Source organism: Strix aluco, chromosome 14, assembly GCF_031877795.1.
Source record: "Strix aluco isolate bStrAlu1 chromosome 14, bStrAlu1.hap1, whole genome shotgun sequence".
NCBI lineage: Eukaryota > Metazoa > Chordata > Aves > Strigiformes > Strigidae > Strix > Strix aluco.
The window spans coordinates 23,628,827-23,655,650 of NC_133944.1; the positions used below are offsets into that span (position 1 = coordinate 23,628,827).

Consider the following 26,824-nt stretch of genomic DNA (forward strand, 5'->3'; position numbering starts at 1 on the left):
TTCAGAAATCTTACACACCCACAGGAAGGTATAAATAACTATAAATTTATTAGTAAAGCAAAACCATTTGACACTCACACAGAAAAGCGGGATGTGTTAATACAATATATATACACACATACATGGAGTATCATCTTAGAAACACACGGAGAGCAGTGTTAAAGGCACTGCAAGCCACACAAACCTCATCATCCTTGGCCGCAACTTCCCCTGGCCCTGGGAACTCTGCCAGAGGCACGAGCGCAGGTTAGGAGGAGCCCGAGGACCTCACTGGCCATGGAATCCCTCGGACCCACGGCTCAGAGGCATTTGGAGACAAGCCCACGGTCCAGCTCCCACCTGCGGTCCTGCTCTCCCCACTGAGCATCTCGGGCACGCTGCGAGAGCGGCGTCTTCACCTCCAGGAAGCGGCGGAGGCGGCTGCCGGGAGATGCTGCAGAGGGATCCTGGCAGCCGGGAAGGAGCCACGCTCCCCGGGGCGTGGGGGAGAGCCGCCGGCCCCAAACCTTGCTGGCCGGCCATTATTGCATCTCAGCGTTACGCCTGTGTGTGCAGGAACCTTCCCGCAGGTGAACTCTCCACCCAACAGAGGAAGAGTCAAACTCTGGAGAACAACAAGGGTTTTTTTGCTTATTATTAATAGCCAGGCTCTGGCTGCAGCCTGGACTTGGTGGTAAATACCCAAGAGAAGTGTAGAAAGTGCTCTCCTCCCTTCTAACAGTGCAAGACCAGGCTTGAGTGCCCAGAGATGGTCCCAAACCACTGTCAGAGGATGCTTTCCCCTCGCCCCCCGCTCCAGCACATGGGCCCAAAGACCAGAGCGTGCCCATCTTCCCACCCAGATTGCAGGGATGGCATCTGCTCCCCGGAGAGCTGGCAGGGCCACCTGGGCATACCCACGGCCCCAGGGGTGTCTGCAGCACGGCTAGCGCAGCTCAGCCTCCTGCCTGAGGCACACAGCGCTCCGCAGGCATTCATTCCCGGGGGAACGGAGCATTCCCGGGGGAACGGAGCAGTCCAGTCCCACCCCAGCACCACGACTTCTCCCCAGGAGCGTCTGACAGCCCTTCACTGACTTAACCCCCAGCCTTGGAGATGCGACAAAGGGACCCGCCATGGAAATGGCTGCTCTCACCCCAGTGCCTGCTTCCCACAACTCTGCACTGGCTCCTGGCCCTGGCTCAGACTCACTCACCAGAGCCAGCTGTACCACAGACACGAGCCAAGCTGCCAGGCCACAGGCATCATCCATACCCAGCGAGATGGATGGCCTCATGGTGGGGAAGGACCAGAAGCACCCACTGGATTCCAGCAAGATTCAGGTCCCAAACACCTGACCACATCATCAGTGGTTTGGTATCACCTGGATCCAACGTCAGCCTGCGAGAGGAATTTGGAGTGGGGTGGGTGGAGGAGAGGGGCAAGAGAACTGGCAATCAAAATGGAAAAATGGATGAAAACCAAACTGCTGCTTACAAATAAAGAATTGAACAAAGGGCAAAGAAGCCAAAAAGGTCTTATAAAAGTATAAGCAAAATAGCTGTGGAAGGGAAGGGGCTGAGACACAGCTAAAGGCATTCTGTAGGTAGGGTAAGGGGAAGTGAAGATTGGAAAAAAGCCCAGGTAACAGCCTACCTTCTTCCTGGACCCAGGAAGCCAGAGGAACAGCAGCCCTAGAGAGCAGGATTTATCTCCTGGACAACATCCACGCCACCTTCGGCCAGCCTAACCCTCCCCACTGCCTCCCCAGCAGCATCCTGCGCTCAAGCTGCCTGAGGAAGAGAATGACCCTTCGGGAGGGACCATCCCCTACTCCAGCCCTACAAAGCATCCTCAGGTGGTCTGGCAACCAGGTCTTGAAGACATGTGCGAGCACTTGCCACGGGGCTGATGCAACACCAGCTCCAGCACAGCTCTTGGGTGCTGTGGGGCAGCGAGTGATGCGAGAGGCTGAACGGGGGCTGCGTGAAGAAGCCGGAAAGTATCTTGAAATAAACGTCAGAAGCAAAGTGCAACACAGGTATAGAGTAGAAAGACCTTTTACTCCCAAGAGGCTTTGGCCACAACTGCTCTTTGGTTTGAAAAGGAAACACCAGCAGTTAGCAGTATGATGCCCAGGGGACACTGCCCCACCCCAGCACCACGCTCCTGACACTCATGTGCCTCCTGCTATTTCCATCACCTCTCCCCTCACGGTACAAAACACGACCCAAAGGCACAGCAACGGAGATTGACCTGCTCCCCCAGCCCACCGGCATGCCACACAGCTGCTCTCAACTAGACAATCTCCCTATAAAAATATACCCGAGGCTCTCGGTGGCCGCTCAGCTGCCCGCTCCGCGCAGGTCCTCCCCCTGCCAGCACCGAGGTCTGGCAGCAAAAGCCACCCTGGGATTCGACTGGATTTGGGCTGTTGCAAGGCAACAAACAAGATGAAGAGACCAAGTCACTACAAGCCCACGGCCAGTCCTACTCAATGATGCTCTAATGCTGCACCGAGATGTTTTTGAGGCTGGAGACACCTATTCACAGGCACTGGCTGACACCCTGCCCCGCCGAGCCCCCCACAGCATCCCCTCTCCCCCAGGCATGGGCGCCCCAGCACACAGCCCTGATGATGCTCTCTCTGCCCAGGGTGCTGCTTGGCTGTTGCCACATCCTAAGCGGAGCCAGAGCTCCTTGCTGGGACACTGAGGGCTTCCCCAGCTGCTCAGCATGAGGGAAACGCTCCCCAGCAGCCCCTATGCCCAGCTGGTACCAAGGGGCCAGGATCCGCAGCTCCGTGGCCAGCGCATGGCGCAGAGCTGTGCCTGGGCCCACCGCCATCCTCCCCCACCCCAAGTACCCGAGGCTGTCGAGCCACCCAGGGAGCCACCCAGGCCCCTGGGGAGGGAAGAGAGCAGGCACAACCATTCAGGGGCCACACTAAGGATTTCTCCAAACCTCCCCTCTAGCCAACAGCTGCCCCAGAAAGAAACGCAGGCACAAAAGCCCCCAGAGGCTCCAACAGTCCCCATTTCACACCCTCCTCCTGCTAAAGAAGAGCCTTTCTGCAAGCTCCCAGCTCCGGGCACTGATCCTGGCGTGCTCAAGCTGTCGGGGCGACCGCTGAGTCCCCAGCTCTGTGGGACCTGCGGCAGCCGCACCCGGCTGCTTCAGGCAAGAGCAGAGCTAACCCCAGCCCGAGGCGGGAACAGCGCCAGGGTTCAGGTGGGTGCTGTGCTCACCGGCTGGCCCCGGACCCATGCTCACAGCCCCCATCACCACCAAGCCCTTCTATAAAGACAGGACTAGCCTTCCTTGGTTTTACTCCTCATTTTTACTCCTACAGTAAAGCATACACTGAACTTACTACACATTAAACAGCAAAACTCAGCTACCTAGAACCAAAGCGCTCTTTAAGAATCCAAGTTATCACATCTTTTTTTTTAAAAAGATCCAGTATGACATCAAGTTAAACTATACAGTATTTTTTAATGAATATTAACAAACTGCTTTAAAAAAAAAAAGAAGGAAAAATAAACAGACAGAAAACTCGGTAGGAAGTTCTACATCTGAGTCAGCATGAAGCAAGATAACCATCGGTCCCTCTTCCTTGGGCAGCAGAGATCAAGGTCTGCTTTAACCTCCTTAAAGCTGCACATGAAGACTCAGCCCCAGGGTCACACCTGTCACGGAAGTGTCCCAGCCCCGAAAATGAACCCTGTTCCCCCTCACTGAGCTGGAAATGGAAACAAAAGCCTTTCTCCACCTTTCAGATGAGCGTCCCCTACGAGCAAAGCAGGCACAGCCCAACTCTCTGCAAGGTTAATCTGTCTGTACTTGCCATGGACAACAGGTATTAAACTGTCCTCATCACCTGTGCAGCACATGGGCAACTTACTGGCTGCTGTTCACTAACTACAGGTCGCCACAACACTCCCACCTCACACGAGGGCCAGCCAAGATCACAGAAGAGCTGAGGCAGGCAGGGACCTCTGGAGATCATCTAGTCCAACCCTCTGCTCACACAGGGTCAGCTACAGCAGGTTGTCCAGGACTACATCCAGTCAGGGCTTGAGGATCCCCACAGATGGACAGTTAACATCTTACAATCTCCAAAGATGGAGAGGGTAAGGCTGGTGGGCAACCTAGTAAGCATGCCTTCAACCTCCAAGGCATCTAACTGGCATGTAACGGGTCTCTCTTCACGAGAAGCCAGCAAAATCCTGCAGAGGAAAACACCTGAGGCTGCATCGACCTTGCTAGGGGAAATTTATTTTTAAGTGATGTTTACAAGAACTGTGCAAAACCTGAAAAATACAGAAGAGGTAAAGAAAGAATAAAAGAGTAAAATAGGACTCCTGCAAGGGGGGGGAAAAAAATACACTCCTCCTTTACCCACTGCTAACCTTCCCCTCCCCGTGGAGCCGAGCCCACAGGCCAGGAAGGATTCCCCTGGTTTGCTCTGGGTCCCCTCCAGCAAATCAGACACCAAGCCCCTGGCACATGGTGTGGGTCACTGTTGGCGATGGTAATGCCTCTGAAGTTGTAGGTTATTAGTAGTGTTCGTCTCACCCTTTAGTGTTCGAACTGCTGGGATGGCCCTTTCCTTGACCCCCGGAGGTACACTAACAGCCCAAGCGGTGCAAAGAGGGAAGGGGCCTGGAGGCAAGTCTTGGCAGAAGAGCTAGGTCCCTCGGGAAGCAGCTCTTAAATGCCACGATCTCAGCCAAGAGCAGGGCATGGAGGCTCTTCTCGTCACGCTCTCCGGTAGCGGCGCGGTGCTTGTTACTCTTCCCCACGCTGCTGGCAGGGACGGGGGCGGGCAGGCTCGCTCAGAACCCTTGCGGAGTGTGACAGCCAGCGACTGCAAAAGCAGCAATGCCAAAGTGCTTTTCGGAGCTGTGCAGCCCCATGGCTTTTCCCTTTCTACACTCTAGAAAGAGGGAGAGCGGGGGAGATCAGGGCAGTCAATCAACGCTAGCAATCTGCAATGGTCCTCTCAGCTGAGCTTGGACCGAGAAAGTTGGGAGATCCCAGCAGTGGAAACCTGCTACTTGCTTGCCGAGCAGCGCACCTCGGGAGAAGGGAGGGCTGGCTCTACCTTGCTCCCAAGCCCTCTCCGGGAGGAGAGTTACCCACAGCCCTCCCTGCCAACCCAGCTAGGCAGGGCAGGGGAAGAAGGCCGCACGCGAAGGGCTGGTGCCCGCAGCGGGCAGCTGAGCTCCCAGCACTGGAACTGCAGGTACAGCGTGAACTACAGTTCAGGGGACACCAGGCAACTACAGGCATCGTTTCCTCTCCCCACCTCCCTCCTTTCCTCTCCACCCCTTTGAGCTTTTCCCGTCGTCCATCGCCCCTGCGGTACAGGTGGCCTATCAACCACCGAGAGGACAGAGGAAAGTTTACCTGCCCACCCACCATACCTCCCCTTTCCCCCGAACGCCTTGGAGGCCATCTACAACCGAGGAGAGGGAAGGGGAGGCTGAGGCTCAGGAGCGTCACATGCAAGCTGAAAGCCGCTGCGGGGCGGGGGGCTCACGGCAAGCAGGCAGCCACCTGGTAGGCGCCCTCGGCCGTGTGCTGGACACTGTGCTCCTGCAGCAGGCCCAAGTCCAGGAACCGCTCCCCGCACCACATGCACTTGTACTGCTGCTCCCGGGCGTGCACGCTGTGGTGCTTGTTGAGGTGCTCGCGCTGCTTGAAGGCCTTCTCACAGGAGGGGCACTTGTAGGGCTTCTCGCCCGTGTGCACGCGCCGGTGGCGCTGCAGGTCCGAGGCGTACTTGAACCGCTTTTCACAGTCGGGGCACTTGAGGGGCTTCTCGCGGGCCGGGTCGCAGCGGTGCTGCACGAACTCGGAGGAGGAGAAAAAACGTCTCTCGCAGAGCGTGCACTTGAGCGGCTTCTCGGCGCAGTGGGCCAGCTGGTGCTTCTGCAGAGCCGAGGCCCGCTTGTAGGACTTGTTGCACACCGCGCACTTGAAGGGCCGCTCCGCGTTCTGCACGCACTTGTGCCGCAGCAGCTCTGAGGACTGGTTGAAGCCTTTCTGGCACACGTTGCACTTGAAGAGGTTTTCTATGCCGTGCACGTGCTGGTGGTACACCAGGTGTGAGGGCTGCACGAAGCCCTTCTCGCACAGGTTGCACTTGAAGGGCTCCTCGGCCTTGTGCGTGCGGCGATGGCGCATGAGCGCGTACTGCTGCTTGAAGCTCATCTGGCAGAGGTCGCACTTGAAGGGCCGCTCCTCGCTGTGCGTGCGCTCGTGCTGCCGCAGGTCCGAGGGGCGTTTGAAGGCCTTCTGGCACTCGCCACAGCGGAAGGGCCGCTCCCCGCTGGGCGTGCAGGGGTGCTGCAGCAGCTCCGACGACTCCTTGAAGTGCAGCTCGCAGACGTTGCACTTGAAGAGGTGCTCTCCCGAGTGCGCGTACATGTGGCGCACCAGGTGGGATCGGTGCTTGAAGGTCTTCTCGCACACCGTGCACTTGTAGGGCCGCTCCGAGCTGTGCGTCCGTTTGTGGTGCACCAGGTGGGACGACTGGCTGAAGCTCTTGTCGCACAGCGTGCACTTGTACGGCTTCTCACCCGTGTGGATGCGCTCGTGCCGGGACAGCTCCGAGAGGTGCTTGAAGGTTTTCTGACAGATGGAGCAGCTGTAGGGCTTCTCCGAGGGGTCGAGAGGCTGCGAATGCTCTGCCTCAGGAGGCTTGTAGGTCTTCTCACAGATAGAGCACTTCATGGCGTTGCCATTGTGGACGTTGTGGTGCTGCGCCAGCGAGGTCAGGAGGGAGAAGCCCATCTTGCAGACACCGCACACAAAGGGCTTCTGCTCCACCTGGATGCACTGGTGCTCGAGGAGGTCGGTGGCCTGGTGGAAGATCTTCAGGCACTGGGTACACTGGAAAGAGCGGTCATGGCCTGGCAAGCACTGGTGCTCATGGGGGTTGGAGAGGTGCGCGAGGTCGTGGCCACACACCCCACATTTGTGGGACGGCTCCCCAGCCTGGATGGGGGCGTGCTGGTGGTGCTGCAGACCAGGGTCTGGCTGGAGTAGAATGCCGTAGACGGCACAGCCTAAGGGGTTGTCAGCGGTGCTGGGCGGGATGGAGTGCTCTGGGAGGGTGGCTGCCCCAGCGTGGTGCTGCTGCGGTGGCGGCGGCTGCTGTGGTTGCTGCTGTTGCTGCTGCCAGCTTTCTGACATGCTTGGGAAAAAAAAACGGGATTGTAGCAGTGACAGCTTCAGCTTCTCAGTTGAAAGGGTTCAAGTAAAAACAAAAATCCAAAGTATCCAAGATCCTGATTCCCTGTAGCTGATCCCCTGAAGTCGAGGACAGAAAATCCAGCCCACAGCCAGTATCTTGGGAAGCAAAGAGGTGACTGAGACTCCAGAGCCTCCTCCTTAGATCAGCACAAGTTCTTTGTGGACTGATTTGGTTTGGCTGTTTCTTTTTTGGACAAAAGAACAGGAGGCAGAAGCAAGTGCCTTGAAGACAAGAGGAGGTCCTTCTCCGTGCTGGCTGCGACGCGCTCACATTTGGGAAGGATGAGGGGGGCAGCGCAGGGAGCAGCTCTCTCTGCAAGGAAGACAGCTCATGTCAGGTCTCAGAGGAAAGACGGGCAACTCTCTAGTCAACCTCCCCCCACGGCTCACTTTGAACACTCTCCTGCATCCCTGCAAAGCTACCAGGAAGCCAGTGTGTGGGAGCTAACCAGGCCCAGAACCCCCCTCGCTGCGGCGCGAAGGGCCTGGGACGAGGCATGCGCAGCCTGGAAAGGGTCGGGCTCTGCCCAGCCCCTGCCAGGCACCCGTTTGAGCAGCGTGCTCTCCCGAGAGGCAGCGCAACTGCCCAGCTCCCAGCCAGCTCGGCCGTTACCCCCTACGCTGTCAGTTGCTGAGGTACGCCGAATGCTGTGCAATCAAGAAGCTACCAGGTTAGATTTTACAAATATCAAGGCAAATCCCAACCTGATCCCACCCCAGCAAAGCATTTCTGCTCCTCCTGTGGCTTGGGTATTGGGCACATTACCCAGGGGATGTATGTGAGAGATTTCCCCCTCTCCAGGCAGCACTTGGAGACTAGGAAGAGCCAGAGAGCTCAGGGGAAGGTTTGCCCTCGACATTATCCTATCTGCAGACAAAACACAGAACCCGCAAGTATCGTGCACAGCACTCTGTGAAGATAAAAGAAGCGTTAAAGCAAGGGCTCGGCTGAACCTCCTACAAAACCATGGAATAAAAGTACACTGGAGCCGAACAACCTACATGAGAGGTGCTGCCCGGCCTTACTATAGAGCATCACAGGGGTTTTGCTCACTGAAAAGTTCCAGCCTTTCTAGAGTCGATACTTGGTATCAACTTAGAGAAGAGTAAAACCCAGCAGTGAGCAGCAGATAGCAGCAGTGCCAACACACCTGGAGAGAGAGGAGAGGTCCAGGCCTTGGCGAGGAGCAGCAGCTAGTGCTCCTGGGCCACAAGCCCTTAACCCCACAGGAGCACACCCGTTTCTGGGTCAAACCACCCGCCCTCACCCACGTAAGTAAAACCTCAATCTTTCAGGATGGGGTTTGTTGTGTTGAAAGCTAAGCGATAAGGAGCCTCAGAGAAACCCACCTCCCAGCATCCCCACCGCCCCCAGCGCTCAGATCGTGCCCCACAGCTCGGCGAGTGCCAGGCTGCGCTTCTGCCTGCGGCGAGACAGCGTGACTTCGTCTGCCGGCACAATTTTGGGCAGTAAAATGCCCAAAGGCCCCGTCCCAGCCCTGCTGGCATGCACGGTCTCCTCTTCCTCCTGTGCAGCTCTCCTTGGCTGTGGACGCGAAGGGAGGGCTCGCAGTTACAATACCTCGCACCCGAGCTCAACGGGTACAAAACTTCAGCACGGCCCAGCCGCCACCTTCCCCCACAGGCCACGGTAACCGCGGCAGGAGCGACCCAGAGCGCCGGCATCCCCGCGGCCCGGCCTCACGGCGCGGGGAGGCTGCGATCGCCCCAGCAGGGAAGAGCACGAAATACCAACCTTGGCTTACCGAGGGCTCTGCGCGGGTCCCCGAGCCGGCGCCAGCTCCGAGCCTAACTCGTCCCTCCGTGGGAGGTGGGAAGCGCCAACCACTCAAGGCGAGCCGCCGGGGAAGCAGAGGTACTTTCAAACTGGGGGAGCGGCCCGCGGCACGGCCCGCTCCGGCATGGTCCGCTCCGCCGCCCGCCCGCCCGCTGTCCAGGCCTCCCCCAGCCGGGCCGCGGCCGCCTCAGGGAGAGGCGCGGCGGGGCCGCGGGGCGCGGGGGAGGCCGGGGAGCGCGGAGGCCAACCGCCGCCGCCCGCGGCCAGGCCCGTCCCGCCGCTCGCCTCTCCCCATGGGACGGGTCCTGCGACCCCGCCGGCCTGCGGACAAACGCGGTGACGGCGCCCCGAGGCCTTCGCCGCCGCGCCGGGAGGCCCCGCGGTGGAGGGGTGGGGGGGTGGCGGGGGGGTCCCTGCCCGGCCGGGGCCGCCCCCGCCCCGGCGAGGCCCACACAAAGGGCGGCGGCGGCGGCAGCCGGGCCCCTCACCTGCGGCGGGAGGCCCCTGTCAGCCCGCTCGCCGCCGGCGGGGCCGCGGCCTGCACGCTCCGCCCGAGCCCCACGCTGGCGTGGCGGCGGGAGCCGGGAGGAAGGGAAAGGAAGGGGGAAGGAAGGGAAGGGGCCGCCGGTGCCGGAGGCGGGCGGGCGAGCGGCGGGGTGCGGGAGGGAGCGGAGCGGAGCGGAGCGGAGCGGGCCGGGCCGGCCGCGGCGGCGGCGGAGGAGGAGGCGGGGCGGGGCGGGCCGCGGCGGCTGCCCCCTGCCGGGCCGCGCCGACAACAGCGCCCCCGCTGCCGCCCGCCGCCACCGGCACCGCCGCGCGGGGGGGCCCGCGCCGCCAGCAGCGGCCCGGAAGGGCCCGGCGGGCGCAGGCGGGGCCGGGCCGGCCATGAGGGCCGCGCTGGTGGGGTACAGCAGCTCGGAGGAGGAGGAGGAAGGGGGGTGCCGGGGCAGCGGCGCGCAGGGGCTCCCCCGGGCCAGGTGGGTGCTGCGGGACGGGCCGCTGGCGCGGGGGGCGGCGGGAGCGAGCGGGGCCGGGTGAGGAACGCGCGGCCTTCCTCATCCTCCTCTCCGGTCCCCGCAGTGCCGGCCGCCCCCGCCTGCCCGCTCCCGCCGGCCTGCCGGGCGATTCGGAGCCGGAGGAGGCCGTTAGCGACGACAGCTCCCGGCATGGCGGCCGCGTCCGCAGCTTCCCCCACGAGCGGGGCAGCTGGGCCACCCACGTCTACCTGCCCCGTAGGTAACCGGCGGCCCCGCGGCGGGACCGGGAGGGGAGGGCGGGACTCAGCCCGGCCGCTGCGTGGCGGGGCCGGGAGTCCTGGGGGCCCCGGCGGGGTCTGACGGCGCTGCCCCGCAGACAGGGCCCAGGAGGAGTTTCTGGAGCTGCTGGAGCTCCTGCTCTGCCGCGCCCGCACCTACGTCCCCTCGCTGGCAGCCATGGAGGAGTTCCACCTCAGCCTCTCGCAGTGCGTGGTGCTGCGCTACCACTGGATCGGGCCCTTCGTCCGCTCCCTCAAGGAGCGCCTGGCCGCCTTCCACAGGTAGGGACAGCGCTCCCCACACCTTCCCTCTCCCCTGCGGCCCGGGGCTCACCAGCATCCGCACCCTTTCTGTCCTGTCTGGGAGTTGGTGCTGTACCGGTAAAGCCCTGGGGAGTTTTCCTCTCTGCCTCGGGATCCAGCATGGGACGAGTCAGGTCTCGGCTTTGAGAGACGAGGCCGGAGCTGTGCCATCCCATAAACCACGGATGGTTTTCCCACTTACATCTGGCTCAGGTGCCTGCTGAGCATCAGCTGCTTAGGGCCTGTCACTGTCTGGGCTTCAGAGGGCCGAAAACCAGGAGGGAATGGATTAATTTGAGCCCAGAAGGGTTCTGGTTGCATCAATTCGGTCCGATTGCGGTATACGTTTGCCTTTATCTTTCCACAGCTCTGTAGAAATCCTGTCCCCTCCCCATCTTCTGCTTTTTTCTTTTTCCCCACCAGCTGAAATAGGATCTTTCTTATTTCAGGTTCTTCTGCGTGGCTGACCAAGTGAAGGTTTACACCAACCAGAACAAAACCAGGTGAGCGAGCAGCGGGGCAGCCTGCCTGCCTGGGGAGAAGGCTGGGCAAGGTGCTGGGTGGATGGGAAACGTCACCCTGCCTGTCGCACTGTGACCAGGCTGAGCTGTCTGGTGGGACAGTATGCAATCACCAGAGATTTCACACCTTGCCCCAGCAAATCACCCAACTTTTTAGCTTCTGTGCGGATTCTCTGGTAGCTGTTGGTCTCATTAGTGGTGGCCAAACCTCAGGCTGCAGGATTTCAGTCTTCTGAAGAGAGATCTATTCGCAATGTGGCCTGAGGCAGACTTTTCTGCTGGGGTTAGATTTGTGCTACGGTTTCACAGCAGCTAAAGGAGGCAGCCAGGTTCACTGCCATCTCCCATCTGGTTTGTCCTGTGGTTTTGTGAACCCTCATGTCGGCATGAGCAGAGCCAGGGCTGCCTCTTTCAGCAGCAGTGCAGGTCTTCCAAGAGCAGGAGAGAAATAGCTCAGACGGTGCTAATTCTTCCTGGTGTTGGCTCAGAAGCCTGATTCCAATTGAACACAATTAAGTAGTTTAAATGTCAAAGCAAAGGTGATTAAAATTGTGAGAAGTTGCTGAATCTAGCAGGAATGGCAGCCCACGATAGTCATGGGTGGGATGATGTGGATCCTGAGAGAGACTTAAGTCTTCCCCTCCCCTCCTGGAGCCTAGAAAGCATCCTCCAGACAGTGCTTGAGAAAGTACCTCTTTGTGAGGTCTCTCCAGCTTGGTACTTCCCATTCTCCACTTCCTCTCCTGCTGCAAAACCCCTCCGGCAACTTCTGCTTTTTGAATGCAGCTCCTGCACGATACAGTGCTCTGCTGAAATACCCATCGAGCACATCCTTTGCCTGGAAAATGAGTTTTCATGTCCCAAAAGGTGCTGAGTTAATCTAATAAATCTACGTGGTATATCATCCCGTCCTGCTTCTCCCTGCTACCATGTCTTTATTTCCGTTTTTCTTCAGAACATGGTCAGCATCCTTGAATGCTTAAACCTGGCGTTCCTCAAATTATCTTTTGTTAGGGGGTAGGGAATTTGCCCGGTAGGAATGCAGGGCTAGGTGTGCTTCCAGCTGTGCTTTCTGCAGCATGAAAGGGTGCTTTCTGTCTCTTCTTGTATTTCTTTAGGACCTTTATTGGCTTGGAGGTCTCCGCTGGGCATTTCCAGCTGCTGGAGCTGGTCTCAGAGGTGGACAGAGTTCTGGAGGAATTTGACCTTCCCACGTTCTACAAGGTGAGGGGTCTCCCACTTACTTTCCTGCCAGTTCAGAGATGCCAACTGGTTCTCTGCGAGGGGTCCTTGAAATGTTCACCCCAAATAAACAGGAGCAGGGAGGTTAGACTCTGAAATGGTCTCCTCTGGGCCGGTTGGTGATGCTCATACTTAACACCCTGAACACGATCTTGCTGAGAATGGGAGTGGTGCAAGTCTATTACTTCTGTATCACATCCTGTGCAGGAGAGTAATGTGTTAACTATCTGGTAGCCTCTGGAGAATCAGGTTTCTGGGGAGAAGGGCCAGAGCCTGCATCACAGTTGCTGCCCCGCTCTGTGTGGAAGCAGGGTTGTCCTAGGATTGATATGGGCTTAGGGTGAGTACTGTGGGACTGAGGGTGATGCTTGTGCCTCTTCCTTGGGCAGTTTCCTGGGGCATCGGTCCAGCCTCTTGGCTTGGGACTAGCTTTGGGGACAGGTTTTGGATTTTGGAGGGCCAGACCCTGATTTCTCTGTTTCCAGAGCTGAGCAGGCGGATCTTGTGGGTTATTCAGAAGTGACCCACCTACCCATTCCAGGACTGTCCATGAGAGGTTGTCTGTGCAGTTGGAAAAGCTTCTGCAGAGTTGACCACAGGGAGGCTGGGAACCAGGCAGCCTTGCCTACTGGTGTCCAAAAAGGCTGGGGTGGGGAGCCCAGGCCTCATCTCACCTCCAGCACTGTCCGTATCAGCTCTGCAACTGTTGAGCTGGCAGAGGGGGCCCTCAGCTTCAGGATCCTCCTACCTCTGCGATCCCAGGCGGGGCAGCATCACACCAGATCTCCCACTGCAGCTCTGGGTGCTGAGCAAAGGCTCCTTTACTTAGCCCTCACGACTGACCTCTGCTTTGTCTTCAGGACCCGTCGTTCCATATCAGCTTGGCTTGGTGTGTCGGGGACCTGTCTGGCAGGCTGGACGGGCAGTGTCTGCAGGAGCTCCAGGTGCGTCCCCACGCAGTGTGGAGAGCAGAGCTGGTGTCCAGCCACGTCTCCCTGCCGAGGGCGGAGAGTGGGAAATTCTCTTCATTGAGCAAGACCAACTTCACTGGGTTGAAAGAAGAGAAGCTTTTGAGGGGAGTGTGAGTTAAATCACCTTCCAGAAGGAAGTCAGAGGCTTCCAGCCACAAATGGCCTTGTCTCTGACTTAGTTCAGAGAGGGAGCTGCCAACCCCGTCCTCTGGCGGATCCACCTTCCTGGTACTGACTCCTGCTTCTGTTTTCCAGGACATCGTGGATAGGTTTGAGGACTCAGCACTCCTGCTGCGTGTCCAGTGGGAGGAAATCCGCTGCAAGTCAGGCAACAAGTACTTCTCCTTCCCCTTGAGGTAGGGGCTGCTGGCGCTGTGCATTTCAGAGCCTTGAAGACCCTGAAGTTCAACCAAGGAGCGTTCTCCAGTGCAGCTCTGAGTGGTGCAGGCTGTCACGCACCTCCCACGCTCTTCTTGCCTACTCAGCATCTCTGGGGTGTTTGTGGCCTCAAGTCGGGCTACTTCCAAGTTTGAGTTGCTGGATGAAGAAATGTGTGTTTGTAGCAGATTTCATCCTCACTGCTCTATGTGCTGCAGTCAGCACCAGCGGTTCCAGCCATCCCACGGTGGCTAATTTTGCTGATTTTTTTTTTAAAAAAAGAAAAATAATATCTATAAAAGCCATAGATGCCTTATGGGAAGGAGGAAGAAGGTAGCGTGGGAAGCTGTTGCTCAAGTGAGAGTGTCTGTCATGGTTGGAAACAGCGCTGCCAGGTTGTCAGGAGGCTCTGAGCATGCTTTGAGTAGCAAGAGACGAGGGCATTGAGCTGGACTCTCTTGCCAGAGCATCTCCCTACTCTAAGCCAGTTTGGACAAGTTCCTGGGTCATGTTCTGTGTCCCTCTCACACTACTGCTGCCTCTATAGAGAAATTTCAGTATCTGATCCTTTTGCCAAACAGCAAAAGACAAAATCTGGAGGGGAGAGGTTGGAAATCCCTTGTGTTTCGGTGCTCCAGGCTGGGTCTGAAAGAAGAGCTTTGGTCTAAGATTGTGCTTGCCATAAGCCCAGGACTTTTTTGGTGGGCAAGCCCGAGAGAGGGCAGCGACAGCTTTTGCCTGAGCTGGAAGGAGGTGAGTCCACAGGTGAGTCAGGGGGTGGCAGCTCCTGCCTGAGCTCCAGGCTTTTTCCCTGTGGGAACAGCACCCCTGGTGCCATGATGACCCAGGGGACAGTGGGCTGGACTTTGTCCCTTGGGAGAAGCTCCTTTTTAATCCTTTTTTTTTGCTGCAGGGCGGTTGGCTGCAGCCTCTTGGGTATTCAGAGCAGGATGTTGATGAATCTTTTAATCTGAATCTTTTAATTCCGTGTTTGTCTGATGAAAGTCTCTGGGACTTCTGAGCAGTAAAAACCTCTCCTTGTGTCATAAAATTTTTCCTGTGGTACATTTTGGTTGTTCCCTTTCAGCCATGCCCAGCTCCCACAGATTTCAGGTGAGACGACGCCTGCAAGCCTTCCTGTGAGCTGGGTGCTGCACTGCCTGTCCTTGCACCCGAGGGTGCCTGGGGTGCTCACGGCCCTGGGAGCATCTCGGCACGGGTTGTGAGGTCTGCCAGCACCCGGGCAATGGCTGGCTTCTAAAATCCTTAACAAAATTGTGAAGTCTATAGCCAGTTAGTTTCTGGGAGGGGGATCTGTGCGATAAGGTGAGTGATTACACCCGGAGTTTTCTTTTGGGGAAGGAAAAACAAACAAAGACAGATAGATTTAGTCTCTGGGGACTTCCAGTGAAACTGGCTCTGGCACGACCGGTTTCTCGGTAGCCCGAGCCCAGCAGTGCCAGGTTAATGCTCAACCAGTGGCCCCACTCCTGCCCCGGCGGGACCTGGCTTGGCCCGTTGCCCTGTTGTGCAACTCCAGGGGGTGTCGGGGACCCGGTTCCCGGGGCCGGGCTCGGCGGCGTGGCCACGGGGCCAAAGGCCGGGGGTGGCCGGTTGCCCCTTGCTGCCTCAGATGGCGGGGGGGGGGGGGGGGGCTCCGGCTGCGCGCCCCGGCCTGGGCAGGTGGCGGGGTGAGGGTGCCGCGGCCACGCCCCCAGTCGCAGCGGCTACGCCCCCCCGCCGCCGCAGCCACGCCCCCGTCGCCGAGGCCACGCCCCCCCGTCCCGGCCACGCCCCGCCCGCTCCCCGCCGAGCCGCGCCGCTGCCGCCGCGCCCGCGTTCCTTCGCCCCGCTCCGCTGCTCCCGGCGGGCAGGGCCGCGCCGAGCCGAGCCGCGCCGCGGGGGCCGCCCATGTGCCGTGCGCCGCCGGCCTGACCCCACACACAAAGGCGGGCCGGGAGGCGACGGGCCGCGCCTGGCAGCGCCGCCCATGCACCGTGCGCAGCCCCCCGCGGCGGCCCGGCCCCGGGTCATGAGGGCGGCGTAGCTCCGCCACCGCCGCGCTCGGCCCGGCCCGGCCCGGCGCGGCCCGGGGGCAGCCGCGAACCGGCGGCGGCGCGGGATGGCAGGAGGTGGCGGCGCCCCCTGCCGGGCGGGCGGGACGCTGCGGGCCGGCGGGACCCCCGCGCCGCTACTGGTGCTACTGGTGCTGCTGGTGGGGGCGGCGGCGGGCGAGGAGATAAACGCAGAGGTGAGCGGGAGACGCGCGGCGGGCGGGGGGGCTCTGCCGGGACACCCTGCCTGCCCCCCCCCCCCTCTGCCTGCACCTGCGGCCGCCGGCCCTGCCCGCCCTACAGGCAGGTGCAGGCAGGGGGGGGCGGGTCGGCCCCGGGGGCAGCGCGGGGGGAGGAAGCGCTTTGTGCCCACGCGAGGCCGCGGCGGGGGAGGGGGTGAAAGGGCCTTTGAGAAAGTCTCTGCTCCGCCGCCCCGCCTGGGGTGGGGGGCGGGTGGTTAAAAAAAAAAAAAGAATTTTTTTCAAAATTAAAATATGAAACCGTTTTTTAAAAATTGGAAAGTGGAAAAACGTTAGAAAGTGGAAAATTAGAAGATGACCGAAAAATGAGTCTGAAAAATTAAAAGGAATTTAGAAAAAAAAGTTTAAAATTAAAAAATTAAAAAGTAAAAATTAAAAAAACCCACAAAATGAAAGGCAATAATAAAAAGAAAATTAAACATTTCAGGAAGAAAGTAATTAGAAAAGACAAGAGGAGGCAGCGGGAGGCTGGCGCAGGAAGGAGGAGGCCAGGCGGGCCCCAGCCCCCGCTGCCCCTCTGCGCCCCCCCCTCGCCGTGGTCGCCCCGGGGGGCTGCTGGCCCCGAAGGACAGAAGCCCCTTTGTGGGGGGAGGCCGGGGCGGGGGTCCTGGGCTGCCGAGGCGGGGGGGGGGGCGCTCCTGCCGCCGTTGGGTCAGCAGCCCCCGGGGACACCGGAGGAGGAGGAGGAGGAGGGGAGCCGGGCGGCCTGCGGGGTCGGGGTGGGCAGCAGCCCCCCGAGATCCCAGGAATTACTACCCCCCCCCCCCAAGTCTTCCCGGGGCAGGGCTGGAGCTCCGGTCGCTGCCTCCCGAGCGCTGCCCGCGTGCTCCGGCTTGCCCGCCCTGCCCTGCCCTGCCTGCCCTCCCCTCCCTGCCCGCCCTGCCCGCCCTGCCCGCCCTGCCCGGGTGTGGCCTTTGCCCACGGCGGCTGGCGCGGATGCCCCGGGAGCCCAACCGGGCTGAGGTGGCCGCGGGGCCGGATCCTGCCGGGATCTCCCCGGGGGAGCTCCGGTGCCCCCGCGGGGCCGCTCCCCGCCGCCTGATGCTGGGCTCTCCCCGGCGCAGGCATGGCTGCGGCTCTACGGCTACCTGCCGCAGCCCAGCCGGCAGATGTCCACCATGCGCTCGGCTCAGACCTTCTCCTCAGCCCTCGCCGAGATGCAGAAGTTCTACGGCATCACGGTCACCGGTGTCCTGGACGAGGAGACCAAGGCGTGAGTTTCTCCGTGTCCTCTTGCTCTAGCGGCAGGCAGCTCTGCTCTTTGGCCCCAGGGCTCTGCCTGCACCTGCAAGGGTGGGTGTTGGCTCCCTTTCTGGGGGGCTGCAGCCAGGACACCTCCCTCGCCATCCACGGCTGCTGTAAACCGCCCCCCAGGGACCTTGGCCGTGGTGGGCTGAGTCCTGGCTCGATGTCCCTCCTGGCAGGTGGATGAAACGTCCCCGCTGCGGGGTCCCGGACCAGTTTGGGGCACGGATGAAGTCCAACATGCGGCGGAAGCGGTACGCGCTGACGGGGCGGCGCTGGAGCCAGAGCCATCTCACCTTCAGGTACCAGCATCTCCAGGGCTTCCCACCCGCCTGTCCCTGGAGAGCCATGGACCCCAGTGGGGGGCGAGCGCTGGCCCGGGCCATCCCCAGCAAGCTCTCTACCCCCAGCATCCAAAACTACACGGAGAAGCTGGGCCGGTACCACTCGTACGAGGCCGTCCGCCGAGCTTTCCGGGTGTGGGAGCAAGCCACGCCGCTGGTTTTCCGGGAGGTGCCCTACGAGGACATCCGGCAGAAGCGGAAGAAGGAGGCTGACATCATGGTGCTCTTTGCCTCCGGCTTCCACGGAGACAGCTCCCCCTTCGACGGCGTCGGGGGGTTTTTGGCTCACGCCTATTTTCCCGGTCCTGGCATGGGGGGGGACACGCATTTCGATTCAGATGAGCCCTGGACACTGGAGAACTCGGACGTGTCTGGTGAGTTGAGGGCCAAGGAGGTGGTGAAGGCAACGAGAGGAGCCTCACGGGCCCCTGGGTTTGAGAGCAGGGAGATGCGCTGGTGTGGGCAGGAGTGGCAGGGAGAGCGGCTCCACCTCGGGTGATGCAGGCAGCTCCCACCAGAGCACCCTCATCGCAGGGTGTTGGGGCCAAGGACCCACCTCACGCATCACGTTCTCCACCCTGTCCTGCTGACGGTGCCTTTCCCTGCAGGGAACAACCTTTTCTTGGTGGCCGTGCACGAGCTGGGACACTCGCTGGGCTTGGAGCACTCCAGCAACCCCAGCGCTATCATGGCCCCCTTCTACCAGTGGATGGACACAGAGAACTTCCAGCTGCCCGAGGACGACCTCAAGGGCATCCAGCAGCTGTACGGTGAGGAGCTGGGAGGGGGCCAGCCCAGAGGTGGGACGCTGGGCACCTGTGTGGGGCAACTGAGGCACAGGCGCTGCTGGTCTGCATCACCCCATCCCTTCTCTCACCCGCCCCATCCAGGTACCGCGGACGGGCACCCTCAGCCCACCAAGGCTTTGCCCACCGTGACACCCCGCAGACCTGGCAGGCCAGACCAGAGACCCCCTAAACCGCCTCCCCCGGGGAAACCAGAGCGACCCCCCAAACCTGGCAGCCCAGACCGACCTGACCAGTACGGCCCCAACATCTGCGACGGGAACTTCGACACGGTGGCGGTGCTGCGTGGGGAGATGTTTGTGTTCAAGGTACCTGCCGGGACCCCCTCCTGCCCCTTCCCTTGGGATGTGGAGGGTCTCTGGGTGGGAGGAGCCCCCTGGCAAGATGCCTGGCACTGGGACTGTGTCCCTGCGTGTCCCCCATCCTCTGCCAACAACCCATTTCCCACCAGGGCCGGTGGTTCTGGAGGGTGCGGCACAACCGGGTGCTGGACAACTACCCCATGCCCATCGGACACTTCTGGCGGGGCCTCCCTGGGGACATCGATGCTGCCTACGAGAGGCATGACGGGAGGTTCGTCTTCTTTAAAGGTGAGCAGGGAAGCTGGGTGGGAGGGCTGAGGTGGAGGGGGGATGCTAGTGCCCCCCGCCTCCACGCTCCTGAGAGCTCGTTGGCTTTGTTCCGTCCTGATCCACCTCCCCAGGCAGAGCCGCTGCCTGATCCCAAAGGGATGGGGTGGCTGCTGGCACCGTACCCTGTCCCCATCCACATGTGCACCTGCTGCAGCAGCGGGGCACTGCCACCTCATGCCCCGTCCCCTCTGCCTCCAGGTGACCGGTACTGGCTCTTCCGAGAAGCCAACCTGGAGCCTGGGTACCCGCAGCCCCTGGTCACCTACGGGCAGGGCATCCCCTATGACGGCATCGACACGGCCGTCTGGTGGGAACCCACAGGACACACCTTCTTCTTCCGTGGGGACAGGTGAGTGTCTGTGGGGTCCTCCACCCTGCTCTGCCCCACTCCTGACCCCTGCCAGGGGTGGGTGTGGCGGGTGGCAGAGACCCCTGTGCTCCTCCCTGCCTCCCTCCCCCAGATACTGGCGCTTTAACGAAGACACCCGCTCAGTGGACCCCGGGTACCCGAAGCCCATCTCTGTCTGGGTGGGCATCCCTCCCTCACCCAAGGGTGCTTTCCTCAGCCCGGATGCCTGTAAGTAGAGGAGGAGAAGAGGGCTGGGTGGCGGGGAAGGGGGTCACACCCCTCTGGTGGCCTGCCCGTGTGGGATGGAGGCTGAGGGGTTGCCTGGGACTCAGCGGTGAAGCCTTTTCTGAAGGGTTTCACCAGTCCTGGAGCAACACCCGCTGTCTTGGGCATCTGCAGGGGTGCCCAGGTTGTGAGGTGCCCTGTACCCGCCCACTTATCCCTTGCCTCCACCTTCTCCCCACCCCAGCCTCCACCTACTTCTACAGAGGCACAAAGTACTGGAAGTTCGACAATGAGCGGCTCAAGACAGAGCCGGGTTATCCCAAATCCATCCTACGGGACTTCATGGGCTGTCACACGGAGCTGGTCCCCGATCCCCATCCCCGCTGGCCCGATGGGGACCAACCCCCCTTCAACCCCGACGGGGATGGGCGGGCTGAAGGTGAGGAGGAGGAAGAGGAGGAGGAGGAGGAAGATGAGGAGGATTACAGCGAGGGCGGCCAGCAGCCAGGCGGGGACGTGGATGTGGTGGTGCAGATCGATGAGTACACGCGTACCATGAGCGTCGTCATGGTGCTGGTGCTGCTGGTGCTGCTGCTCTGCATCCTTGGCCTCATCTATGTCATCGTCCAGATGCAGAGGAAGGGCGCGCCCCGAATGCTCTTGTACTGCAAGCGCTCCTTGCAGGAGTGGGTCTGACCCTGGCTCCCTCCCCCAGCTGCCCCCACCACCATGGTGCTAACGATGGACCTGACCTCCCCCTCCCTCTGCCCCCCCCCTGCAGCCTCGGCCCCTCTGCCCCGCTGTTGCTTGGTGGCTGCAGCCTCAGAAAAGGGGGGATGCCCGCCCCTCCCCAGCTTCTCCAGAGCAGGCGTGCTGGCACTGGGGGGTGGTCACGGGGAGGGGGGGGCTGGAGGGCATCCAGGTCCTGCCTGCTCCCCAGCGGCTGTCCCCTAACCCCGGCCGTGACCCTCGGTGTGCCACCCATCGCATTTCACCCACCTCTGCCGCGGGGTCCCAGCAGCGTTCCTGCCTCCTGCGTGCACCTGCTGCAGCTGTGCTTGTGCCACACGGAGCCGTGAGCAGGCTGGAGGCTGCTCACAAGTGCTGTGAGCTGGCAGGTCTCAGCTGCCGTGGCAGGGAAGCACGAGGGGAAGGGAGGGCCGAGCTCACAGCCATGTTTCCTGTTGAACCGTGGGGATACAGGGATGTGGCACCTAACAATAGCGTGGGGGGGGGCCCTCCGTGGGCTCGGACTCAGCGTGGGGTGAAGCCCTGGGGACACACAGTGCTGTGGGCAGGGCAGCGGCCGTGGCCGCCTTGTACGTGTATTAAAGGGGTTGGGTGCGTGGAGAGCTGTAGTGCCGTCCTTTCTGCTGCGGGAGGGGGGCAGGAGCTCCGTGGGCTGCCCTGTGCTGGGTTTGGCAGATTTTACAGCAACGGGGGCTCGCCTGTGGGTGCCGCGCCAGGGATGCGAGGAAGAGGCCAGCGTGGACAGCGCTGTCCCCACAGCAGCCCCCACCTTGGGGCTACCATTTTGGGGTGGGGGGTGTCAGCAAAAGCAGCCACCCCCCCCAGCCCCAGCAGAGGACAGAGCGGCCTTTCACCAGCTCCCACGGTAGCGGCAATGGCCTCGCTGGGAACACAGTGCGCCTTGTTCTCCCCCAGCCAGCACCACGCTCCAGCCCTGGGGCGGCTGCCTGCCTTCCCCGGGCTGGGGGACGCGGCGGGGTCCCCCCCGGAGCCGCCTGCCCCGGTGCTGCAGCCTGCTTGTCCCCACGCGGCCCCAGCGGGTTTCCTGGGGGGAAGGGGTGGCCGTATCCTGTCTCATCGCTGCCGTCTCGGCAGAGGAAGGCAGGAGGAGTCGTGACCGCTGCAGAGATCAGGGAAATAATTGTGGGAGTGGGAAAGATTAGACCCGGGGGGGGGGGTAGGAAATTGGCTTTTTCCAGGGAAAAATGTTGCTCAGCCTTTAATGGGAAAGAAAGCCAAACCCCAGCGGACGGCAGCGATGGAGGTGGCGGATCCTCTGTCTCTGCTGGTGACACTCGCTGGGTTTGCTGACAGGTGCAGCCTGGGCAGCCTCAGGATGGGTGGCAGAGGCCTGGCACAGTTCATACACTGGCAGGGGACTGCGGAGGTCTGGCCTGTCCCCGTGGGGGTGACACTATGGAGTGGGGGGCTCTCCCTGTGGGCCTGGACTCCATTCGGCATGTGGACAGGTCAGACCTGGGCTCTGCTCTATCCCCGCGGTGCTTCTGACACAGAGCTTGGAGCAGGGAGCATTAACCTACCCCTGACCTGCTCCCTCCTCCCTGGGGCTCTGGCTGCCCCTCCACCCCCTCCCCACCCTCCCCACCCTGCCAGGAGGGGATCCTCCCCTTCATGGGTAGGGGTGAAGCCTTTGTGCCTGTCCCCATCTTTACCCCTCCCCAGGACCCAGAGCTGCTGGCTCAGTGCCCAAGACTCAGCTGCAGCCACTTCCCAGCACTAAATTACCCTGAGCTGCTGTGCCTCTCCTCAGCCACTAATTACTTTAAAAGGGAAGGACCGATGCTGGCTCTCACCCTGCTCCCCCCGGGTTGTCGGCACTGGGGGGGACCCCACGGCCTGGGCCACCCGTCCCCTGCCCCAGCCTCCACCCCTGCCTGCACTGGGCAGCCATTCCCAGCCATGAGCTGATTCCCTGGGAAACACGCTTGGCTCGGGCTCAGCGCATCGCTGCAGCCAAGTGAGGAGCCAAAATCAGGGACAGAAAAACCCTGAAGGATCAGGGGGGAAAAAAAGAGTCTTCAAGTTGCTCTGGGCTGTTATATTCCATTGGCCAGGCTGTGCTGGGTCACATTCCTTGGCTCTTAACTCCTTTCAATTTGGTTTTGACCATTTTGCCCAGATTTGTGCTTGCGTGGGTCTTCCCCAGAGCCGTGGGAAGACCCACAGCTCTGCTGGACTGGGAGCGCTGCCACAGGGCAGCCCAGCACCCCGGCCTGCCCTGAACTGGGGCCAAACCAGCACCGTCAGCTACCAAAAGGCGTGAACCTGGCCAAAAGGCGAGGCAGGAGGAAAGTGTGGTGGGATTTGCTGCTCCCCGCCCCCACCAAGGCGGCTCCAGAGGCCAGTGCAGATGCATTTCCCACGGCAGATGCATTTCCCACACTAGATGCTCTTCCCATGGCAGATGCATTTCCGACAACAGATTTATTTCCCAGGGCAGCTGTGTTTTCCCTCTCTCCCAGGGGTGCTGAGGGCTTGGTGGGATGCAGGGGTGGGGACCCCAAAGCCTGGTACCCGGAGAGACGCCTGGCTCGCAGGGAAAGCCAGCAGAGCTGGCCAAGGATGCCCAGGGCCAGATGCTCGTGGCATCCCCTTCCGTGGGCAGGGAAGGGGCCTCCTGGCTGAGATGGGGTGGGACAGGATCTGGGAGCAACTCCCCAGGGCAATTAGCGGCGCTGGGAGCAGAGCCCCAGGCTGCCTCGGTTGGGTGAGCTGGGACATCACTTCCCACCCCCCTCCTCCCTGCTTTTCTTTGGATGCTGCAGCGGAGCCAGTGCCAGGAGCCCGGGGCCATCTGGAAATGCTCATGGACAGCAGCGAGAGACCCCACTGGAGACAAAGCCCAGCATTTCAGCAGGGCCCGGGCTCTTTGTTGGCGGCTCCTGCGTGCCCACAGCAGGGTCAGCTCGCCTCTGGCTGCCCACAGACGCAAGACTCCGGGGAGGGCAGGGATGCAACTGCTGCAAGGGACAGGGCTTTGGGTGGCTCGGGGGAGCGCCAGCCCTGTTCAGCCTGGCCCTGGCAGGCACCAGGCAGCCCTGCCAGGATCCACCCCCACCAGGCAGCTCCCAGCTTCCCAAAAATAGGCTGGAGAAGCCCGACCTGGAAGAGACCCCGGGAGCTCAGCATCCTCCAGGCCCTGCCCTGCCGAGGCGGTGCTGGCTGCTGCAGGCTGGGGCTCCACACGCTGCTGGAGTGTGGGTGCCGGGGTGACTGGGGTGGCAGGGGCGCTCTCTGCCTGCTTGGCACCATCACAGGAGAAACCGCTCTTCCTCCTCTTCCTCTGCAAGGCAGGGCACGAGCCCCTGTGCGCCGCTGAGAAGAGGACCCGGAAAGCAGAGAGGAAGCCAGGCTCGGCGCAGAGGAAGAACTGGGGCCAGAGCAGCAACCGGCTGGCCTCAAGGCCAGAGGAAACGATGCTGGAGATGGAGGGAAGGGCCGCGGGGCCCTGGGCGGGGTTGAACCTGCTGCCTGTGCACGCTGCAGGCAGGACTGAGGCGCCAGGTGCTGCCTGGGCAGGGGTGGGTGCCAGCACAGCCCTGCTGTGGGGGGGGGATGCACCCGCAGGCCACACTGAGCTTGGCACATGTGGGCGCTGCTCACACCCATCACCTCCCCTCACACCCACCGGGCAGCCACCAGCCTGCTCCCCGTGGTGCCTGACCCTTCGTCTCACAGGGAGGAAAGTCATTTCTGGGCCACAAGGGCAACGCACAAGGTGACGGCGGAGCAGACGGTCTGCAGGTCTGCTTCAGCATGACTTAGCATCCATCATCTTCTCACCTCTGGTGGCTCCAAGGCTTTCCCCACCACATCCCAGGGTAGCTCTCCGGGCGCACAGCTGCTCCCTCATCCAAATAAAATCTTGCTTGGGTGGTCCCATTTTGCAGCCTGCCAGGGTAAGCTCTCGCCCCTCTCCCGCAGGCGCCAGCAGGGTAGGAAGATCAGCTCTCCCTGCAGGCAGAAGTGGCCAAAGGCCCCAGTACGATCACTCATTTTTCCTGGGTGGTGGCCAATGGCAAAACTCAAAATAAATATTTCCCTCACCTCCAGCACCACCCGCCCCACACCAGACAGCAGCTGCAGAGGATTAGCGTTGCCCTGGAGGTGTAATCCTGGCTACAAGCCTCTACAAAGATGACAACATTTGGCCCAAGACATCCAGGGAGATGCAGAATAGAAGGCAGAGAGGGCAAGGCGCAGAGTTTGGCCCAGATTTTTTTGATTCCTGCAAATCACCTTTGGAATCAGAGCTCTGTATCTTGTGTCAGGATTCACTTAATAGGAAGGAGATGAAGAGTAAGGGGAAGGGCATCGGCAGGGGCAGGAGCCCGTACCAGTGTCCTGCCACTCCGCTGGGCCAGGCTCTCACCTGGACTGCTTCTGCCCCAGTGGCAGAGCGAAGGCACAGAAAGCTTTCCAGGAAAACCCCATCGTCTGCTTGCCCTGCCAGCTGCTGCCACCTGCCCAGGGACAGCCACCAGTGCCCAGGGATGGCCCAGCCACACAGTGACCACCGCCAGCTGCTCCAGCTCCATCCGAGCACGTCTGCTCCCTGGCCCAACCCAGGGCTCTCCCGTCCCGTGAGCCGAGGTGCTGCAGCCCGTGAACTCGCTGTCCTTCAGCAGCCGAGATTTCAAAGGGACGCTTTGCCTTTGATGTAGAAAGCAGGTTCCCAGCACTTAGGTCCTGATCAAAGCGCCCCAGCGCAGGACCTTGCCCCAGCCAATGGAAGAGGAGGGTGAAAAGCCGGTGAGGGAAGGAAAACTCATCTCTAGGCGGGCCCTGCTCTGCCCCAGGTTGAATCCAGGGCTCCCTGCAAAGAAAGATTCCTTTCTCTCCCACTAGACATAGACTGCAATGAGGACTTAAGCAGGAAGGAAGGAGCAGGCCACCCACAGAAAGGTGAAAGAGGAGATATTTAAGACCTTTTTTCCTCAGGCTGCCTGCACTGATCCAGGACTCCCCCTGCTCACCCCTTGTACCAAGCTGGGGCTGCCCTGGCAGCGCACAGGCTCCCATCTCTGCTCCTATCTCTGCACTCACGTTCCTCCTGCCTTCCCCCCACTCTTTCCATGGAGGAGGACATTGTGCTCCACTTGGGTCAAGAGCCATAACCAAAGTAGTAAGAAGCTGGGCACTTCATCGCAGTAGTTTTGCTGGTGCATTTACTCTAGGAAACAGCTGCTGACAGGACGCCCGTGACATTTTGGCCTATCAGCCAGCAGCATCCTCTTCTCCTGCAGGGAGAGCATCCAAACTTCACCCACCTCCAGTGAGATGGTTAAAGTTCTGATGGGAGAGGAGGATTAGAAGAGGAAGATTTTTGAAGAACACCATGTAAATCCACCACCGTCTGGCCCTAAAGGAAAGAGCTGGTATCTGATGATGCTCTGCTTTGTGCAGTATGTAAACAGGAAGATTCAGTATTTTGTTTCATATTAAAAAAATATACAGAGGGCTCACATGGATGTAAGGGTTTGTGGCTGGGAGTTTATTCCAGCAAATCCGCTGGCACAGCTCCTAGAGGTTGGGCAGGAATTGGCAGCAGGGCCCATCTAATCTCTTCGCAGACGCAGCCAGCTCCGAGCCCTGGGGAGCCCAGCCCCTCTCAACACATTAAGATCACTCGCTCAGAGCAAGCCTGACTCCTCAAGGACAAGGGGTAAGTCCTGCGTGGGCCCCAGCGGGGCAGGGAAGGGCGGCAGCAGCTCCTGGTGAGTGCTCAGCTGCCAACCACTGCCAAAAACGCCGGCTGGTGGGCTTGTGGGAGAGGATGCAACGCTTTACCCTGCTGGGGGCTGGTGGATCCCCGCAGCAGCTCCCCCCGCCCTGGCAAGCTTCGCAAGCATGGCAGGAAAGCCTCGCCACGGACTTCATTAAGGCTGATCCCTGGCACACAATAGAGTGTGATTCCACTTAACAAATCTCAAGCTCAGCCAAGCCTTGACAGATGTCAAAACAAGATGGATGGTGCCTTCCCATGTGGGCTTCCTTGGCTTGGCTCCTTAGAGTTACAAAGCTATTCAGCTGCCATAAAAATTGGAAAGGTCTTCTCCAGAAAGCCTTCTGCAACTGCAGTCCAGCACCACGTGGCAGCTCAGGGTCAGCACCTCCAGTTCAAAGCCCACCAACTGCAAAAGGTGCAAGTGAAACGAAGAGATTCACTCAACAGTCAGAATCCAATAGAACTGTTAAGCAGGAATTCTTTATTAGCAGCGCTGGGGGATTCTCCACCATAAGGGCTCCCAAGAACTAGCAAGGGACATCAGTTACACACACACAAATCATACATATTCATCAGATTTCCTGGAAAGGGGTGTCTTACGATCATGAGTTCCCAGAGTTCATTTACATAGTCCCAGCATGCGTAGTGAAAACAGAGTGAGGGGCTTTGGTGGTCGAGGGAAGAAGTAAGCAGCCTTCTT

General features: G+C 60.5%; 4 protein-coding genes across 13 annotated transcripts in view; 2 read left to right on the forward strand and 2 right to left on the reverse strand.

Annotated features, from left to right (window-relative positions):
• Window positions 1-296, reverse strand: part of CNGB1 (cyclic nucleotide gated channel subunit beta 1) — a 38,046-nt gene extending 37,750 nt beyond the window's left edge. The window contains exon 1 of one of the 3 annotated variants that reach the window (XM_074840082.1): window positions 185-296. The gene's annotated coding sequence lies outside the window, so the exon portion shown is untranslated. The remainder of the gene's footprint in view (window positions 1-184) is intronic. The other 2 variants (XM_074840080.1, XM_074840081.1) reach the window with 2 other exon arrangements.
• On the reverse strand, window positions 30-9,725 carry ZNF319 (zinc finger protein 319). 2 transcript variants are annotated; one of them, XM_074840092.1, is made up of 3 exons: window positions 8,999-9,725; window positions 5,542-7,555; window positions 30-1,380 (listed from the first exon to the last, which is right to left on the reverse strand). In XM_074840092.1, exons 2-3 carry the CDS (start codon window positions 7,180-7,182, stop codon window positions 1,360-1,362), a joined length of 1,662 nt encoding a protein of 553 aa, XP_074696193.1. In that variant the 5' UTR covers window positions 7,183-7,555; window positions 8,999-9,725; the 3' UTR covers window positions 30-1,359. The 2 variants fall into 2 exon arrangements, with proteins under 2 accessions (XP_074696193.1, XP_074696192.1); XM_074840091.1 differs by lacking the exon at window positions 30-1,380 and having other exon boundaries at window positions 4,238-7,555; window positions 8,999-9,723.
• A 157-nt stretch (window positions 9,726-9,882) lies between these two features.
• USB1 (U6 snRNA biogenesis phosphodiesterase 1) lies at window positions 9,883-15,389 on the forward strand. Of its 7 annotated transcripts, none has more exons than XM_074840100.1 (9): window positions 9,883-10,017; window positions 10,121-10,276; window positions 10,394-10,577; window positions 11,048-11,101; window positions 12,238-12,343; window positions 13,222-13,305; window positions 13,588-13,688; window positions 14,349-14,475; window positions 14,624-14,761. In XM_074840100.1, exons 2-9 carry the CDS (start codon window positions 10,207-10,209, stop codon window positions 14,729-14,731), a joined length of 834 nt encoding a protein of 277 aa, XP_074696201.1. In that variant the 5' UTR covers window positions 9,883-10,017; window positions 10,121-10,206; the 3' UTR covers window positions 14,732-14,761. The 7 variants fall into 7 exon arrangements, with proteins under 7 accessions (XP_074696201.1, XP_074696198.1, XP_074696199.1 ...); XM_074840097.1 differs by lacking the exon at window positions 14,624-14,761 and adding an exon at window positions 14,798-15,389 and having other exon boundaries at window positions 9,889-10,017; window positions 10,121-10,272; XM_074840098.1 differs by lacking the exon at window positions 14,624-14,761 and adding an exon at window positions 14,798-15,389 and having other exon boundaries at window positions 9,889-10,017; window positions 10,121-10,272; window positions 14,349-14,463.
• A 192-nt stretch (window positions 15,390-15,581) lies between these two features.
• MMP15 (matrix metallopeptidase 15) lies at window positions 15,582-20,975 on the forward strand. The gene is made up of 10 exons (XM_074840089.1): window positions 15,582-15,961; window positions 17,089-17,237; window positions 17,449-17,571; window positions 17,680-17,987; window positions 18,222-18,383; window positions 18,504-18,727; window positions 18,871-19,009; window positions 19,250-19,400; window positions 19,513-19,628; window positions 19,870-20,975. The coding sequence occupies exons 1-10, from the start codon at window positions 15,833-15,835 to the stop codon at window positions 20,319-20,321; spliced, it is 1,953 nt and encodes a 650-aa protein (XP_074696190.1). The 5' UTR covers window positions 15,582-15,832; the 3' UTR covers window positions 20,322-20,975.
• The last annotated feature ends 5,849 nt before the right edge of the window (window positions 20,976-26,824 follow it).

What these genes read in the sequence shown, in the direction of transcription:
- ZNF319 (XM_074840092.1), bottom strand. Translation starts at nt 7,182, where the DNA reads ATGTCAGAAAGCTGGCAGCAGCAACAGCAGCAACCACAGCAGCCGCCG. An exon ending in CGGCCGAGGGCGCCTACCAG is followed by an intron (nt 1,381 to 5,541) that starts GTGGCTGCCTGC and finishes TTCCTCTCGCAG; the next exon opens with GCTGACGTTGGATCCAGGTG.
- USB1 (XM_074840095.1), top strand. Translation starts at nt 9,926, where the DNA reads ATGAGGGCCGCGCTGGTGGGGTACAGCAGCTCGGAGGAGGAGGAGGAA. An exon ending in CGCCTGGCCGCCTTCCACAG is followed by an intron (nt 10,578 to 11,047) that starts GTAGGGACAGCG and finishes TTCTTATTTCAG; the next exon opens with GTTCTTCTGCGTGGCTGACC. An exon ending in AGTGTCTGCAGGAGCTCCAG is followed by an intron (nt 13,306 to 13,587) that starts GTGCGTCCCCAC and finishes TCTGTTTTCCAG; the next exon opens with GACATCGTGGATAGGTTTGA.
- MMP15 (XM_074840089.1), top strand. Translation starts at nt 15,833, where the DNA reads ATGGCAGGAGGTGGCGGCGCCCCCTGCCGGGCGGGCGGGACGCTGCGG. An exon ending in GCGAGGAGATAAACGCAGAG is followed by an intron (nt 15,962 to 17,088) that starts GTGAGCGGGAGA and finishes TCCCCGGCGCAG; the next exon opens with GCATGGCTGCGGCTCTACGG. An exon ending in GAGGTTCGTCTTCTTTAAAG is followed by an intron (nt 19,010 to 19,249) that starts GTGAGCAGGGAA and finishes CTCTGCCTCCAG; the next exon opens with GTGACCGGTACTGGCTCTTC.